Source organism: Tursiops truncatus, chromosome 2 (assembly GCF_011762595.2).
Source record: "Tursiops truncatus isolate mTurTru1 chromosome 2, mTurTru1.mat.Y, whole genome shotgun sequence".
NCBI lineage: Eukaryota > Metazoa > Chordata > Mammalia > Artiodactyla > Delphinidae > Tursiops > Tursiops truncatus.
This window is the reverse complement of record NC_047035.1, coordinates 76,885,868-76,904,461: the sequence shown is the minus strand read 5'-3', so window position 1 is coordinate 76,904,461 and position 18,594 is coordinate 76,885,868. Positions and strand designations below refer to the sequence as shown.

At 41.0% G+C, this 18,594-nt stretch overlaps 1 protein-coding gene across 1 annotated transcript in view; it reads left to right on the top strand.

Annotated features, from left to right (window-relative positions):
- RYR3 (ryanodine receptor 3) overlaps positions 1 to 18,594 on the top strand; it is a 366,040-nt gene that overhangs the window by 88,104 nt on the left and 259,342 nt on the right. The window contains exons 11-14 of the mRNA XM_073799899.1: positions 5,482 to 5,655; positions 9,180 to 9,301; positions 16,402 to 16,570; positions 17,916 to 18,051. Of these exons, the coding sequence (XP_073656000.1) occupies positions 5,482 to 5,655; positions 9,180 to 9,301; positions 16,402 to 16,570; positions 17,916 to 18,051 (601 nt within the window). The remainder of the gene's footprint in view (positions 1 to 5,481; positions 5,656 to 9,179; positions 9,302 to 16,401; positions 16,571 to 17,915; positions 18,052 to 18,594) is intronic.

Here is an 18,594-nt window from a genome sequence, read left to right as displayed (position 1 = left end):
ATCAAAAAAGATCTTGCTGTGATTTATGTCAAAGAGTGTTCTTCCTATGTTTTCCTCTAAGAGTTTTGTAGTGTCTGGTCTTACACTTAGGTCTCTAATCCATTTTGAGTTTATTTTTGTATATGGTGTTTGGGAGTGTTCTAATTTCATTCTTTTACATGTAGCTGTCCAGTTTTCCCAGCACCACTTACTGAAGAGACTGTCTTTTCTCCATTGTATATCTTTGCCTCCTTTCTCATAGATTGGTTGACTGTAGGTGCATGGGTTTATCTCTGGGCTTTCTATCTTGTTCCATTGATCTATGTTTCTGTTTTTGTGCCAGTACCATATTGTCTTGATTACTGTAGCTTTGTAGTATAGTCTGAAGTCAGGGAGTCTGATTCCTCCAGCTCCATTTTTTTCCCTCAAGACTTCTTTGGCTATTCAGGGTCTTTTGTGTCTCCATACAAATTTTAAGATGATCTGTTCTAGTTCCATAAAAAATGACATTGGTAATTTGATACAGATTGCATTGAATCTGTAGATTGCTTTGGGTAGTATAGTCATTTTCACAATATTGATTCTTCCAATCCAAGAACATGGTATATCTCTCCATCTGTTGGTATCATCTTTAATTTCTTTCATCAGTGTCTTAGAGTTTTCTGCATACAGGTCTTTTGTCTCTGTAGGTAGGTTTATTCCTAGGTATTTTATTCTTTTTGTTGCAATGGTAAATGGGAGTGTTTCCTTAATTTCTCCTTCAGATTTTTCATGATTAGTGTATAGGAATGCCAGAGATTTCTGTGCATTAATTTTGTATCATGCAACTTTACCAAATTCGTTGATTAGCTCTAATAGTTTTCTGGTGGCATTTTTTGGATTCTCTATGTATAGTATCATGTCATCTGCAACCAGTGACAGTTTTGCTTCTTCTTTTCCAATTTGTATTCCTTTTATTTCTTTTTCTTCTCTGATTGCCATGGCTAGGACTTCCAAAACTATGTTGAATAATAGTGGTGAGAGTGGACACCCTTATCTCATTCCTGATCTTAGAGGAAATGCTTTCAGTTTTTCACCATTGAAAATAATGTTTGCTGTGGGTTTGTCGTACATGACCTTTATTATATTGAGGTAGGTTCCCTCTCTGCCCTCTTTCTGCAGAGTTTTTATCATAAATGAGTGTTGAATTTTGTCAAAAGCCTTTTCTGCATCTATTGAGATGATCATATGGCTTTTATTCTTCAGTTCGTTAGTATGGTGTATCACATTGATTGATTTGCGTATATTGAAGAATCCATGCATCCCTGGGATAAATCCTACTTGATTGTGGTGTATGATCCTTTTAATGTGTTGTTGGATTCTGTTTGCTAGTATTTTGTTGAGGAATTTTGCATCTATATTCATCAGTGATATTGGTCTGTAATTTTCTTTTTTTGTAGTATCTTTGTCTGGTTTTGGTATCAGGGTGATGTTGGCCCCATAGAATGAGTTTGGGAGTGTTGCTTCCTCTGCAAATTTTTGGAAGAATTTGAGAAGGATGGGTGTTAGCTCTTCTCTAAATGTTTGGTAGAATTCACCTGTGAAGCCATCTTGTCCTGGACTTTCGTTTGTTGGAAGATTTTTTTTTTTTTTTTTTTTTTGCGTTACACGGGCCTCTCACTGCTGTGGCCTCTCCCGTTGTGGAGCACAGGCTCCAGACCTGCAGGCTCAGTGGCCATGGCTCATTGGCCTAGCCGCTCCGTGGCATGTGGAATCTTCCCAGACCAGGGCACGAACCCGTGTCTCCTGCATCGGCAGGCGGACTCTCAACCACTGCGCCACCAGGAAAGCCCTGCTGGAAGATTTTTAATCACAGTTTCAATTTCATTACTTGTGATTGATCTGTTCATATTTTCTGTTTCTTCCTGGTTCAGTCTTGGAAGGTTATGCCTTTCTAAGAATTTGTCCATTTCTTCCAGGTTGTGCATTTTATTGGCATAGAGTTGCTTGTACTAGTCTCTTAGGAAGCTTTGTATTTCTGCGGTGTCTGTTGTAACTTCTCCTTTTTCATTTCTAATTTTATTTACTTGAGTCCTCTCCCTGTTTTTCTTGATGAGTCTCGCTAAAAGCTACCAGCTTTTAGTTTTATTGATCTTTGCTATTGTTTTCTTTGTTTCTATTTCACTTATTTCTGCTCTGATCTTTGTGATTTCTTTCCTTCTGCTAACTTCGGGTTTTGTTTGTTGTTCTTTCTCTAGCTCCTTTAGGTGTAAGGTTAGATTGTTTACTTGAGAATTTTCTTGTTTCTTGAGGTAGGCTTGTATAGCTATAAACTTCCCTCTTAGAACTGCTTTTGCTGCATCCCATAGGGTTTGGATTGTCATGTTTTCATTGTCATTTGTTTCTAGGAATTTCTTGATTTTCTCTTCGATTTCTTCAGTGATCTCTTGGTTGCTTAGTAATGTATTGTTTAGCCTCCATGTGTTTGTGTTTTTTACGTTTTTTTCCCTGTAATTCATTTCTAGTCTCATAGCATTGTGGTCAGAAAAGATGCTTGATATGATTTCAATTTTCTTAAATTTACTGAGGCTTGATTTGTGACCCAAGATGTGATCTATCCTGGAGAATGTTCCGTGTGCACTTGAGAAGAAAGTGTAATCTGCTGTTTTTGGATGCAATGTCCTATAAATATCAGTCAAATCTATCTGATCTATTGTGTCATTTAACGCTTGTGTTTCTTTATTAATTTTCTGTTTGTATGATCTGTCCATTGGTGTAAGTGAGGTGTTAAAGTCCCCCACTATTATTGTGTTACTGTTGATTTCCTCTTTTATAGCTGTTAGCAGTTGCCTTATGTATTGAGGTGCTCCTTTGTTGAGTGCATATATATTTATAATTGTTATATCCTCTTCTTGGATTGATCCCTTGATCATTATGTAGTGTCCATCCTTGTCTCTTGTAACATTCTTTATTTTAAAGTCTATTTTATCTGATATGAGTATTGCTACTCCAGCTTTCTTTTGATTTCCATTTGCATGGAATATCTTTTTCCATCCCCTCACTTTCAGTCTGAATGTGTCCCTAGGTCTGAAGTGGGTCTCTTTTAGACAGCATATATATGGGTCTTGTTTTGTATCCACTGGCAAGCCTGTGTCTTTTGGTTGGAGCATTTAATCCATTCACGTTTAAGGTAATTATCTATATGTATGTTCCTATGACCATTTTCTTAACTGTATTGGGTTTGTTTTTGTGGATCCTTTTCTTGTCTTGTGTTTCTCACTTAGAGAAGTTCTTTCAGCATTTGTTGTAGAGCTGGTTTGGTGGTGCTGAATTCTCTTAGCTTTTGCTTGTCTGTAAAGCTTTTGACTTCTGCATCGAATCTGAATGAGATCCTTGCCGGGTAGAGTGATCTTGGTGTAGGTTCTTCCCTTTCATCACTTTAAGTATATCATGCCACTCCCTTCTGGCTTGTAGAGTTTCTGCTGAGAAATCAGCTGTTAACCTTATGGGAGTTCCCTTGCATATTATTTGTCATTTTTCCCTTGCTGCTTTCAATAATTTTTCTTTGTCTTTAATTTTTGCCAGTTTGATTACTACGTGTCTCGGCGTGTTTCTCCTTGGGTTTATCCTGTATGGGACTCGCTGCACTTCCTGGACTTGGGTGGCTATTTCCTCTCCCGTGTTAGGGACGTTTTCGACTGTATTCTCTTTAAATATTTTCTCAGGTCCTTTCTCTCTCTCTTCTCCTTCTGGCACCCCTATATTGCGAATATTGTTGTGCTTAATGTTGTCCCAGAGGTCTCTTAGGCTGTCTTCATTTCTTTTCATTCTTTTTTCTTTATCTGTTCTGCGGCAGTGAATTCTACCATTCTGTCTTCCAGGTCACTTATCCGTTCTTCTGCCTCAGTTATTCTGCTATTGATTCCTTCTAGTGTAGTTTTCATTTCAATTATTGTATTGTTCTTCTCTGTTTGTTTGTTCTTTAATTCTTCTAGGTCTTTGTTCAACATTTCTTGCATCTTCTCGATCTTTGCCTCCATTCTTTTTCTGAGGTCCTGGATCATCTTCACTATCATTATTCTGAATTCTTTTTCTGGAAGGTTGCCTATCTCCACTTCATTTAGTTGTTTTTCTGGGGTTTTATCTTGTTCCTTCATCTGGTACATAGCCTTCTGCCTTTTCATCTTGTCTATCTTTCTGTGAATGTGGTTTTTGTTCCACAGGCTGCAGGATTGTAGTTCTTGCTTCTGCTGTCTGCCCTCTGGTGGATGAGGCTATCTAAGAGGCTTGTGTAAGTTTCCTGATGGGAGGGATTTGTGATGGGTAGAGCTGACTGTTGCTCTGGTGGGCAGAGCTCAGTAAAAGTTTAATCTGCTTGACTGTTGATGGGTGGGGCTGGGTTCCCTCCCTGTTGATTGTTTTTCCTGAGGCACCCCAACACTGGAGCCTACCTGGGCTCTTTGGTGGGGCTAATGACAGACTCTGGGCAGGCTCACGCCAAGGAGTACTTCCCAGAACTTTTGCTGCCAGTGTCCTTGTCCCTGCGGTGAGCCACAGCCACACAGCCACCCCCTGCCTCTGCAGGAGACCCTCCAGCTCTAGCAGGTAGGTCTGGTTCAGTCTCCCCTGGGGTCACTGCTCCGTCCCCTGGGTCCCCTTGCGCACACTACTTTGTGTGTGCCCTCCAAGGGTGGAATCTGTTTCCCCCTGTCCTGTCAAAGTCCTGCAGTCAATTCCCACTAGGCTTGAAAGTCTGATTCTCTAGGAATTCCTCCTCCCATTGCCGGACCCCCAGGTTGGGAATCCTGACATTGGGCTCACAACCTTCACTCCAGTGTGTGGACTTCTCTGGTATAAGTGTTCTCCAGTCTGTGAGTCACCTACCCAGCAGTTATGGGATTTGATTTTACTGTGATTGTGCCCCTCCTACCATCTCATTGTGGCTTCTCCTTTGTCTTTGGATGTGGGGTATCTTTTTTGTTGAGTTCCAATGTCTTCCTGTCGATGATTATCCAGCAGCTAGTTGTGATTCTGGTGTTCTCGCAAGAGGGAGTGAGAGCACGTCCTTCTACTCCGCCATCTTGGTTCTGTCTCCATATTTATGATTTTAACAGATATATTTAAAGCTCTGAGTCAGGGCGTTTATATAACATAACCATTAAAATCATGGAAGATACAATAAGTTACAATACAATAAGTTATTTGTCCAGTAAAGCATTAGTTATTAAAGCATCTAAGTCGGGATGAAGAAAGTAGAAAATATAATGGACAATTATATAAAACCAGAACCAAAGAGTGATTAAATAATCACTAAAGTAGCCAAAACTTGAAATCCATTGATTTTACAATTAGCAACAGATAGAGGAAGCAAGCCTTTCTGCAGTCCTGGCTTGGACAGGCACATCATGATTATACTGGTAATCGGTTCCCTGGCTTACAAATTCTGCACAGATGACTTGCTTTATACATTGCATTTCTATTTAATCAGACATGCCTACCTTTGTTTCATTTTCTGTGAAATAGGAAATCAAGGAGAAACTGGATTCCAGTCACAAGCGAGATATAGAGGGCATGGGAGTCCCAGAAATCAAGTACGGAGACTCTGTCTGCTTTGTCCAACATATAGCCAGTGGTCTCTGGGTGACCTACAAAGCACAAGATGCCAAGACATCCCGCCTGGGACCTCTGAAAAGAAAGGTGAGGGGTTAGAAAGGCTGGAAGCAACTAGGCAAGAGAAGTGATTGTGAGAATCAGGTGAACATGATGTATGTTTACTTCTTACTATTCTTACTATTCTGAAGAGTGATTTCTGTGACAGATTGTGTAGCCTAATGTGGTTACTCTGACCTCATGTTCAGTGGGGAAAAAAAAGAGCTACATAGATGACAAATCTGTGAGGAGAGGGTAGAATATGTTCCATGTGCTCTAAAACCTGAACTAAAGGACTTTTGGTGGTATGCTGTTTTGGGAGTATCCACATCATTGCGCCTTTTATTTAAGTGGATACTTGAGTTATTATGCAGTTTTCATAATATACAGACTAAATAGAATCTCCACAAAGAAAAAGGCAGATAGCATGATAACAAGCGCACAGGAACCAACGTGCAGAAATAGGAGATACCTATTTAGGAATGATACTGTATTCCCAGAGAATGAATGCAGATCTGAGTGGTCTGTCACAGCCTGCTACAGTGGGAAATCTGGCTTGGATACATACAACATCTTTTTTCCAGAAAGTCAATTGCCATAATAGGGTTTCTTTTGATAGGAACCAGAAAATAGATGCTCCAGGCATGATAATTTTTTTTTTTTGAAAACCCTTAACAAAACATGGGTTTGGGTAGCCAAGGAGTCCCATAATAAGGTTCTAGGAAGCACTGTACACTGTGTTTTCTATATGTCAGCCTAATGGGAGGTGATGAAAAGTTTCCCAGAATGCTGGTTATTGTAAGAAAGGAGGTTGGGAGGAAACCATAAAGTAATAAATAGCTTATTTTTGTATAAAGTAAAATGTACCAGGAAAATATCCAGAAAGGGAAAATAAAATTACAAAGAGGAGGTAGAAAATAGAATAAGTAAGAGGCCACAAAGACTAGCTTGTATGAACCCAGCCCTTCCTCTGCCAACAATTATAAAGGCTGGATTAAACACAGAAACAAACCGTTTGAAGGCTTCCACAAGCAAGGCACCCAGGACATGGGTACTAAAGATCCCAAATAGAATGTAAGTGCACTAAGGTGAGTTCCTCCTTTGTCACCACTTTCCCCTCAGCATTTTTCTGAGTTGCAGCACAAGGAGTGGGGTCTTATGTTAGTTTCACCGGGCTGGGGAGACATATTTGTGATAAGGTCAGTCGAGGTTTCTGGGACTTGAGGGGCCACATTCCCCAGTGGAGGAAACTATAGAAACATGAACCTGAAATTCTATATGCAGTTTCCCCTAGCATCTTAAGCTGACTGTGGATAGAGTATGAGGCTAAGATAGCGAACAGAAGGTGCCAGCTATGGTGGAGAAGAGCAAAGCAGAGATGTGGACAGTATGACAGTACTAGGAGACATAGTCCATAGTCGAAGTCCCTCAAGCTGGAATGGCCCCTGAAAATACAGTAGGTTTTCAGCTGCATCCCCAAAAGGGCTCTAACCCAGGAGTAAGGGCTGCACCCTGGAAATAAGGGCAAATTGAAAATCGATGCCAAAGGCCCATCATCTACCCTAACAGCCAATGAGAAGAAAATTAAATCCTCTAAAGAGTATGATAATATCATCTAGAGTTTCCACAGTTTTTCATACCTACTAAGATAAGAATGACATTTAAGAAAGTAGAATTTGTGGATCTTGGCTGTGATTCTGTGTGGGTGGGGACACAGTTGAAGGACCCTGTCAACTAGGAGAGATCCCAGTTTACGGTGTTGATTTATTGTGCCTACCCCTGACTTTTTCATCTGGCCATACTCCAGAGGTCCATTTAATTGCTGAAATGTGCATGTGGATTTGGGAGATGCTTCCAGAAACTCTCTCTAAATGGTGCCATGATGCTCAGCCCTTCATAGGGCTGCCCGGCTCCATTTCGCGAGGAGCCAGTTAAGTTCCCCTCTATAAATACAAAGAATGTCCAATCTGTGTTAAGCATTTTATGAAACAAAATGGGAATTCAGAAAAACCAATCGGAAACAGACACAGTGAAAAACCTGACGAATGATACTTCACCTTAAAGGAAGTACCTTCTTTCCATCTTGGGCTTCTGCTCTCGGGTTACGGAATTCCTCCGAGAGAAAAAGGACCTTAGGAAGGACCTGAGCTGCCACGATCAATAGGATACATAATAACAACATTCTAACAGCTGCATTTCCCCCATTTCTCATTATTTTCTTGTTTGGTTGGCTGGTTTGAATGTGTTATCTGAACAAGCAAAACCTAAGGTCTTTAGGGACTGACCCAAAAGCTGGGACTGAGGCCAGAGGTCTTTTTTCGAAAATGAACATAAACTTGTACAAGCCAGCATTCTACTTCCTGGGTGAATTCATTAAATCAGGATATGCTTTCAGAAGAATAAAAATAAGGAAGAGATTTTCACGTGGAAAGGAAAATAAGTTGTTTCTTTGTGCTAAAAATGAGATAACAAAAATCCTTATTCTCAGGATATTTTTAGAGCCACATATTTCATTGTCATAGAGACCGACTGACCCCCATCCCCCTTCCCCAGGACCTACAAATGGCCTCCCCTCACTTACTCACCATCCAGAGGAAACCATGCCAGGAACTTGAATCAGGATTTGGCCCTGACTTGAACCACAGTCAAACCATCCCAGTTAATAACAGTATATATTTGGCCCTTCTAGAGAAAAAAAAACAGCTGACCTCCACGCCAAAAGATGCCAGCCCCACCCAAAAATTCTATCATGATGTCACTGGTGAGCAATAAGTATACTAGCTTCCAGACAACTGATCTGAGATCAGTAATATATTTCCCCTTATAACAGATATGCATCGAGTACCTTTTATATTCTAGGAAACATGCTAAATGACTTACATGTAAATCGTCGAATCCTCTAAACAACCCTCTAAATAACACCTGCAGATGGTGAAGTCAAAGCAGAGGTTTGCCCAAGGTCACACAGCGGGGATGTGGCCTAGCAGGATTAGAACTCAGGTCAGCTGATACCCAGGCCCAGGCTTTCAAACCCCCTCTCTAGCCTCCATGAGAAGCCAACTACCATCTCGAGCCGCTTCCCCAGTTCTACAGTCAGCTAACTCGGTGTAGTTGTCACTCAGGAGAGAAAGCCATGCCTGATCCCAGTAGAGGGTTTTATTTTAACTTGTCTTTCTTCTTTCTTGGTTTATCTCTGGAGGAAAAGGCTCTGAACAAAGTGATTTTTCTCATCTCCAAGGATAAGGTTTTGTGTTCATTTTAAGAGAAAAATCTCTAATAAAATACGTTTTCACCCTTTCAAATTGGCCATCTAGACCCAAGGAATTTATTGTAACTCACATCACAGTGGCACATGAAGTTTCATTTTCATCAAAGCACCGTGTCTCAGGAATGAGTCATAGGTCAGCAATAGGGAGTATGGGGAAAATAACTTTGTTAATGTCCCACTTTCAATATGGGCCTGTGGGGAACTTGACTGGGGAGAAGGAGTACAAGGGATGAGGGAAATACTGCCAGAAACGTTGACTCTCCAGCTGTGTAACCTGGAACTGGTGTCCTTGGCTCTGGGGTAGGTCATACTCCATCAGGAAGGCCACATGGATGACGGGTTAACACTGCAGAGATGCCAGCATGAGGAGTCCCAGGCTGCCCGGATCATCCGGAACACGACCGCTTTATTCAGCCAGTTTGTGAGGTAGGTGAGCTCCTTCCGTTTCTCTGCTCGTCAGTTTCTATTTTGTGGCCATCCAATCCCACCAACCATCCCCTGTTAATACTATGAATTTTCAGGAAATAAGTATGCACCAGCAAAGAGTTTTGCCAGAAAGAGCTTGGGATTGAAACTTATTTCCCAGTAGGTAAGCTCCTCCCAGCTTCACTCTTGGCCCAACAGATGCCCAAGACGCATTAGTTATTCAGGTTGGTGTCACACACACCCAAGGTCTTCTCATGAAAATTAAGTGGAAAGATCTGGAGTGCTTTAAGTCCCATTTGTATTAGTGCGTGAAGCGGGGAGGAGAGAGGAGTAATGGATCCACACCCTCTGTGCTATTTAGAAAGGCTTTTCTACATCATTCAGAATTGTTGCTGTGGTTTGGTTCCAAGGAGATTTACGTGGAAGGCTCGGGTTAGCCACCTATGGCTGGGACTTAAATGGGGGAAAGTAACTTAGCCTGCTTGGATCGTAATTCCTCCAGCCTCAACAGTGCTGCCCAAACAGAACTCTGTGGATTATGTTCACCAGTTACCACGAGGAAGGGGTTCTGTTGTAAACAGTGCAGTGTTGCAAGCCATCCTTCTCTCATAGGAAAATTTCTAAAGCCTAGAGGGTTTCAGTTGTGCGTGTGAATTTGCATGAAATGAGAAAAAATTTTTATACTTGTATTTTCCTTCCTGTTGAACCACTGTGATCCAAGGGATGTGTGTTAGTTAGGATACAGGCTAAGCTGCCATTGTGGTTCAGAATAAACTTTTATTTCTTTTTCAAGTAATAATATAGGGGAGGCAGGTGCTTTGGGGAAAACAGACCATGCCGCTACTGGGGCTCAGTTTTCTTGTTTGAGATCTCCTACAGGTTCTTAAAGTATGTCCCTGGACCAGCCCAGCAGCATCACCTGGGAACTTGTTAAAAATACAAATTCTTGGGTTTTACCCCCGACAGACCTACTGAATCAGACACCTAGGAGTGGTACCTCAGAAAAACTGAGTTTTAATGGGCCCTGCAGTTAATGCTGATGCTTGCTAAAGTTTACAAACCACTGCCCTGGAGTAAAGGTCTTAACCTTGGCCAGATGTTAGATTCATCTGGGAAGCTTTTAACACCCTGATGCCCAGGTGGCATCTCCAAACAATTGCATCAGAGTCTCTGGGGTGGGATCCAAACACCAGCTTTTTATTAGCACTCCCCAGAAAATTCTTATATTCAGCCACAGTTGAGAACCAACTGTGCTGGTATGTATACTTCATCCGCGTGATTAAAAATAGCTTACTGGGGCTTCCCTGGTGGCACAGTGGTTGAGAATCTGCCTGCCAATGCAGCGGACATGGGTTCGAGCCCTGGTCTGGGAAGATCCCACATGCCGCGGAGCAACTGGGCCCGTGAGCCACAATTACTGAGCCTGCGCGTCTGGAGCCTGTGCTCCGCAAGAGAGGCCACGATAGTGAGAGGCCCGCGCACCGCAATGAAGAGTGGCCCCCGCTTGCCACAACTAGAGAAAGCCCTCGCACAGAAACGAAGACCCAACACAGCCATAAATTAATTAATTAATTAACTTAAAAAATAGCTTACTAATACCATGTCTGAGGTCCATCCTGAAAAGATGGGAAGACAGAGGAAGTAGAGTGCAAGCCATTTCTTTTTTAAAAAAATATAACCCAGAATTAGATCACCTTATCTTGCATTCTGTTGGCTAACAGTAGTAACATGGCCACATCTAGCTGAAGGAAGGCTGAGAAATATCACCTCTGGTTGGTTGGCTGTGTACAACTCAGGGGTCCTGATACTAAATTGAAGGCAAGTAGACAATAGGGGTATTCCTGCTACAGGGTGGGACTGAGACCTGCAAATCAATGATCTTTTGTCTGCTTTTGGCTCTACCACTGGTTTTCTGTGAACCTTGAGCAAAATATTTCCTCCTTTTTATTCTGCATTACATCCAGACTGTTCTCCTTCTTCAAAGAAAGAGCCTAAGAACGAATGGCTTGGTATGGGCAGAAAAAATTAGCTGCATGTACACATGAAATTTTCATATAGTCTGGGCTATGACCACAACCATCACCATAGGGAGTGGATGGTTTTATTAATGTGACCCTCAATTCTCTCAACCTCTGTCCTTATATCTTTCTTAAGTCAGGGGCCCATACCTCACACATATACAAAAATTAATTCAAAATGCATTAAAGACCTAATTGTGAGACCTTAAACTATAAAACCTGGAGAAGAAAACATAGGCTCAAATCAGCATGACCTTGAATTAGGCAATAGTTTCTTCAATATGGTACTGAAAACAAAACCTACAGAAGAAAACGTAGATAGATTGGACTTTATCCGAATTAAAAGCTTTTTTGCTGTGAAGGGCACCATTAAGAAAGTGTAAAAACAACCCATGATGTGGCAGAGAATATTTGTGAATCATAGATCTGATAAGGGATTTGTATCTAGAATAAAGAACACTCACAACTCAGCATTAAGAAGACAAATGGAACCAATTTAAAAATGGGTGAAGGATCTAAATAGACATTTCTCCAAAGAGGATATATAAATGGCCAATAAGCACATGAAAAGATGTTCAATACCATCAGCTATCAGAAAAATGCAAATCAGAACCACAGTGATATAACACTTTATTCTCAATAGGATGAGATGGCTATAATCAAAAAGACTGTCAATTAGAAGTGTGGGATAGGATGTGGAGAAATTGGAACATTCATACCCTGCTGGTGGGAATGTAAAATGTTGCAGCCACTTTGGAATACAGTCCGGGAATTCCTCAGAATGTTAAACATAGAGTTACCGTATGACTCAACAGTTTCATTCCTAGGTATTCGCCCAAGAGATATGAAACATGCGCACACACAAAAACTTGTATACGAATGTTCAAAGCAGCATTACTCATAGTAGCCCAAAAGTGGAAACAACCTAAACATCTATCAGGTGATGAATGCATACATAAAAGGTGCTATATCCGTACAATGGAATATTATATGTCCGTAAAAAGGAATGAAGTACCGATATACACTACAACATAAATGAACCTTCAAAACATGATGCTCCGTGAAAGAAGCCAGTCACAAAAGAACACATATTGTATTATTGCATTTATATGAAATATCCAGAAGAGGCAAATCTGTGGAGACAGAAAATAGATCTGTGGTTGCCTAGGGCTGGGGTGGCAGCAGGTGAAAAGAGGAGTGACTCCTAATGGGTGTGGGATTTGGGGGAAAGCTGAGGAAAAATTCTGAAGTTGATTTAGGTGATTATTGCACAACTCTGTAAATATACTAAAAACTAGTAAACCATTAAACTGTACCCTTTAAATAGATGACTGTATGATATGTGAATTATATTTCAATAAAGCTGTTATTTTTAAAAATTCAGTGCAAGTTACACGCCAAGCAATCGGAAAATTATTTTTAAACAGCTTTATTGGCTTATAATTTACATATCATAAAATTCATCCTTTTAAGTGCACAACTCAGTGAATTTTAATAAATTTATGAGCCGTATAGCCATTGCCACAATTCAGTTTTAGAACATTTTCATCATCCCAGAAGGATTCTTATGCCCGTTGCAATTTATACTAGTCGCCACCCCCAGCCTTAGGCAACCAATCATCTATTTCTATCACATTTTAATGCATTAAATTGATAAATCACACAATATATGATCTTTTGAATCTGGCCTTTTCATTTGGCATTACATTTTTGAGGTTCATCCCTGTTGCAGTACATAATGGTGTTCTGTTCCTTTCTATTGCTGAAGAGTATTTCTGTGTATGTGTTTTATATATATATACATATACATATATATATAAATCATACACACATATGTACACATAAAGGTACATATGTATGTATATACATGTGTGTGTATACATATAGATATAGAGAGAGAGAGATACACACATACAGGTATACTCATGTCACATGCTAAAACATGTGTATGATAATACAACACTGTCTTCCTTAATGTAGCTTTATAGTAAGTATTAAAATCAGGTAGACTGAGTCCTCCTACAATTTTGTACTTTTTCTCAAAATTATTTTGTCTCTTCTAGGTCCTTTGCATTCCCATATAAATTTTAGGGTGAATTTGTCAATTTCTGTAAGAAAGTCTGCTAGGATTTTGATAGATGTTGCATTGGATCTATAGATCAGTTTCAGGAAAGTTTTATCTTAATAATGAATCTTTCAATCCATAAACATAGAATGTCTGTCCATTTATTTATTCTTCTTGGATTCCTTTCAGCAAGATATTACAGTTTTCAGTGTATAAATCTTTCCCTTCTCTTGTAAAATTTATTCCTAAGTATTTATTTTTGATGCAACTACAAATGGAAATGATTTCTTAATTTCATTTCAGATCGTCCACTGCTGGTGTCTATAAATACTGGTATAGAGATTAATCATGTATCCTATGACTTAAATGAAATTTTTTATTCTACCGGGGATAATTTTTGGTGTGGATTCTTTAGAATTTTCTACATACAGGATCATGTCATCTGGGAATAAAAAGGTTTTTTTTTTCCTTTCCAATAAGAATGTCCTTTATTTCTATTTTATTTTATTTTGCATGATTGCACTGGATGGAACATCCACTGCAATGTGGAATAAAGCAGAGAGAACAGACATCCTTGTCTTGTTCCTGAACTAGTGGGAAAACATTTGGTCTTTGACCATTAAGTATGATGTTAACTACAGGGTTTTTGTAGATGCCCTTTATCAGGTTGAGGAAGTTCTCTTCTATTCCTAGTTTGCTAAGAGCTTTTTATCTTGAATGAGTGTTAGATTTTGTCAGGTTCTTTTTGTCTATTGAGATAATGATGTGGTTTCATCCTTTATTTATATAGCTTATTACATTACCTGCTTGAAGATGTAATTGAAGTCTATTATTGTTGAATTGTCTATTTCTCCCTCAATTCTGTCAATTTTTGCTTCACATATTTTGGTCTCTGTTGTTGGGTGCTTTATGTTTATAATAGGTATATCTTCCCCCAAAATTGACTCTTATAATTATAAAACGTTTCCCTTTTTTTTTTCTTCAGTTTTCCCCAAGTGTTTCTTTTCTTTGAAATTGAAGTATAGTTGGTTTACAATATTATATTACTTTCAGGTGTACAGCATAGTGATTCAGTATTTTTGCAGATTACACTTCATTATAAGTTATCACAAGATAATGGCTATATTTCCCTGTGCTATACAATATATCCTTCTTGCTTAGGTATTTTATACATAATAGTTTGTCTGTTAATCCCATACCCCTATTTTGTCCCTCCCCACTTCCCTCTCCCCTTGGTTAACCACAGGTTTGTTTTCTGTATCTGTGAGTCTGTTTTGCATATACATTCATTTGTATTATCTTTTAGATTCCATATATAAGTGATATCATACAATATTTGTCTTTCTCTCTCTGACTTGTTTCATTCAGCATAATATTCTCAAGGTCCATCCACATTGGTGTAAATGGCAGAAGTTCGTTCTTTTTTATGCCTGAGTCCCTGGGCTTTCCAACCCTCTGTGTAGCAATGCGCTGCCCCATCAAGCTACAGAAATGCCTACAAACCTCTTGTTTCATCCTCATTTCTTATCAGATGAAGAAACAAACACACTTTTCTCTAAACTGGCATGAGTATCTCTAGTAAATGCAAAATATTTCAAAAGAAAAAAAGAAAAGAGAGGGAGAGAGAAAAACAAACTCTGCAACTAGACCAGAAATATTGAGGAAAATGAATTCATTCTTCACTGAATCTAGAATTGGGGAGTCATTTCTGATTGGGTTTTTGTTCCCAAACCTTCACCTCATATCCACATGGGATTCTCTTCCTCACTGTCTCTGTGTCCAATAATGTCCCGGAGAGTCATTAATAACCACTTCCTGAGCACCTGCCATGGGCCAGAGGACACACTGCAGAGAAATACCTCCTGCCTGTAATTCACTCTTCTCTCATCATGTGCACTTGGCATTTTTATACAATAATGGAATTATCATTACCTCATAACCTGAGTGTTTTCAGGGCTTGTTCGTAAGCCTTTGCTTTAGGCCTAGATCACGATCTTTTCTTAGCATGTGTCCAGACTGATATATAAGCGAATCTGCTGTAAATGAAAGGACAGCTCATTAGAAATCGACCACCGAGGAAAAACCCTGATGTTATTTACACATGCAATCAGTTCCCATTCTGCTGGGGCCACAGATGCAGTTCCACGGGGGCTGGGTCCATTTCCCCCTTCCTCTTCTTAGCCTTGGCCTCTGAAAGGCTCACTGGTGTCCCCCTCTCAAGGAGGTGGGAAAATGAAGGGTCATTTTGTCATCTGTGGAGGTTTGTGGTCTCTCTGTGTTGAAAGGATTTAATTATAAGATTTGTTTGGAAAATTATGACAGAGGGAGTCAGATGGACACACATACAGGATGGGAGGAACACAGCAGAGCAAGTGAGGGAGATGATGGGGATGTTGAGACAGAGAGGAAGGATGTTGAGAGATGGGACGCTAGGGGAGAGGCAGATAAACAGAGGAAGGGCACACAGAGGAAGGAGAGAGAGACAGATACAGAGAGCAAGGGAGACATCAACAAATGGGGTGGGGAAGCACACACACAGAACACATGGGGTGCCTGCACACACACAAATATGAAGAGAAAAACACACGCAGAGGTATCACAAAGATGCATGGAGAGAGACAGAAGACAAAGATGTAGATGGGGGAAGAGATCTACTGATGAAGCCCCTTCCAGCCAATGCTTAACCTGTTCCTAGAACGTGTGAGAGTCTAAAAGAGCTATGGGTTAATACGTTTATTATTTATAAACGTGTTTCCACTTAAAAAGGAAAAATGATGGCAGACAGCCAAGGGTCATTTCCCTTGATTTATGAAATGGCTTTAACATTGAATCAGAAGTCCTCTCCCTTTGCTCTGTTTGTCGGCAAACTACAATTTGTGGTCATCTGTACAGCGACTAGCCCAGGCAGCAGTCCGTGTGCCCAGAGTGGGGCAGGGAGGAGCCAGAACCTAGTGGACACTTGTCAGAGCCCTGCTGGGGACCCACTGCCTGAGCCGCGTCCATATTTGTGGTTTTAGTGGAAACAGCCGCACAGCAGCCCCTGTCACCCTGCCGATAGAAGAGGTCCTGCAGACCTTACACGACTTGATCGCCTACTTCCAGCCCCCGGAGGAGGAGATGCAGCATGAGGACAGGCAGAACAAGCTCCGCTCACTCAAAAACAGACAGAATCTTTTCAAGGAAGAGGTAAGTCCAAAACGTTAGAAATTGAGATTCTCTTTGTGTCCAGAGCTAAAGTACCCCCAATGACTACAATTTAGCCTTGTCTCCATGCATGCACGTGTTTAAGAAAGAGACAGAGAACGAGAGAGAGGAAGCTGGAAAGAAAAGGATTCCCTGGAAGCCGCCCTTCCCTGTAGGCACCCCTGAGCACATTAGCAGTGAACATTGTCGTGCTTGTATGTTGGCACGTTCAAACCAGATTAATTTAAAGCCTCAGTGTCACCTATGTATCCAAAATTCATCTTCCATAAATCTCAGCTATGAGCGTATGGCATTGGCTGTGATCACCACATTTTGGAAGGTGTCAGAATTACCCTGGAAACTTGTTGGAAAAATACAGATGCCGAGGTTCCACCACATCAGAAATGCCTGAGGAGCTGGTTTGAGAGATACAGATGCTGCTATGTCTCAAGTCGAACTTGAGCCTCTAAGTCACTTGGGATGGGGCCCGGATATAGGGGAAATGCTAACTTGGGGCTCTAGGGACCCTGGCCCTAGTTCTGGCTCCATCCCTGGCTGTGTGTGTCCTTAGACAAGTCACATGCCTTTTCTGAACTTGGACGTGATGATTTGGCACTAATTTGAAGCCCATGGTCATATTCCTGCAGCCCCCCATTCCTGGGGACAGGGCTCGTCCCTTGGGCGTTTCCAAAGTTGATGGCATGGGAAGTAGACCCCGTCCCTACCCAGCTTTCTGATGTGAGCAGACTTTGGCTGGGGGAACATTCTGTGTGCCTTATAGGTCTGCTGAAACTACACTTAACACCTCCCTCCTGCTCTTTAAGAACAGCTGGGCACCGATATTTTTACTGGGTGGCATGGTATTGTAAATTAGCTGAGAAGTAGTTTAAAATCCTCTTTTAGTCTTATTGTCTGTAAATTCCACCTCTTTTCAAGGGGATGGGGAGATGTCTTGTGTATCTAAGAGAAAAATAGGTCCTATATCCAGGGCTGTTTCTGGGTGAGTCAGAATCATTTCACACCTGACACAGGGCAGGCTTCTGTGAGACTCATTCATGCTCCCCCTTCCTCAGTATGTCCTTGGATTGAGTTAAACACGTGGGGAGCAAACCCGTCAGAGGAGACTGCTGATACTCCCCAGATGGATGCTATTTAGGTCTCTAAGGCATAAAAATGCATGTTTTGTTTCGGGGAGGAAACAACAACATCCAAACTGGCACCATGAAGGTCTTTTTGCATATTAGCGTCATCGGCTTTAAAAGGTGAACGATATTGGAGAGGAACGAACAAAAGGGATCCCATGATCTTAATCAAGTATTTTTTCTTTTTGCCCAACTCACCTTCACAGGGAATGTTGGCCCTTGTGTTAAACTGCATTGATCGCTTAAATATCTACAATAGCATAGCGCACTTCACAGGGATTGCCAGGGAGGAGAGTGGGATGGCCTGGAAGGAAATTCTGAACCTCCTCTACAAATTGCTGGGTAAGTACATACCCAGAGCCCTCTCCCTGGGAAGGTGGCCAAGGGTGGTCTGTAGGTATTTCCATGGGACGAGCTAAGGCTGTCATCCAGCCTCATTCTTTGGAAGCTTTTGTTAAATCATTTGATTCTAAGCCAGCCATTCATTCTGTTAACTGGTAGCGTATCGTACTTTCCAAACGGACAGCAAGATGTCAGCAAGTAGAAGCAAATAGCAATCAGTTTTGCCAAAACTACCTGTGAAACCCTTAACAGTCACACTCCCCGAACCTCAATGCTTCATCTTTAAAATGAGGGAGCAAGACAAAAATACGTTTCAGGTACCCTCCAGTTCTAGATCTTTGACACCTGCAGTTTGAGGATGTTTACCCTCGACTGTGTGCCCTTTCACTGTCCACCTGTTGAGCCGTCATGATTCCTGCTGCTTTGGCCTGTTCCTTATTTCATTTTGGTGGAAAGAAAAAGGCAAAGAGTAGGGATGTCCCAGCATCCAGCCTTTCTTTTCACAATTGTGAGTGTATGGTGACCTTCCAGTGCCTGCTGTCA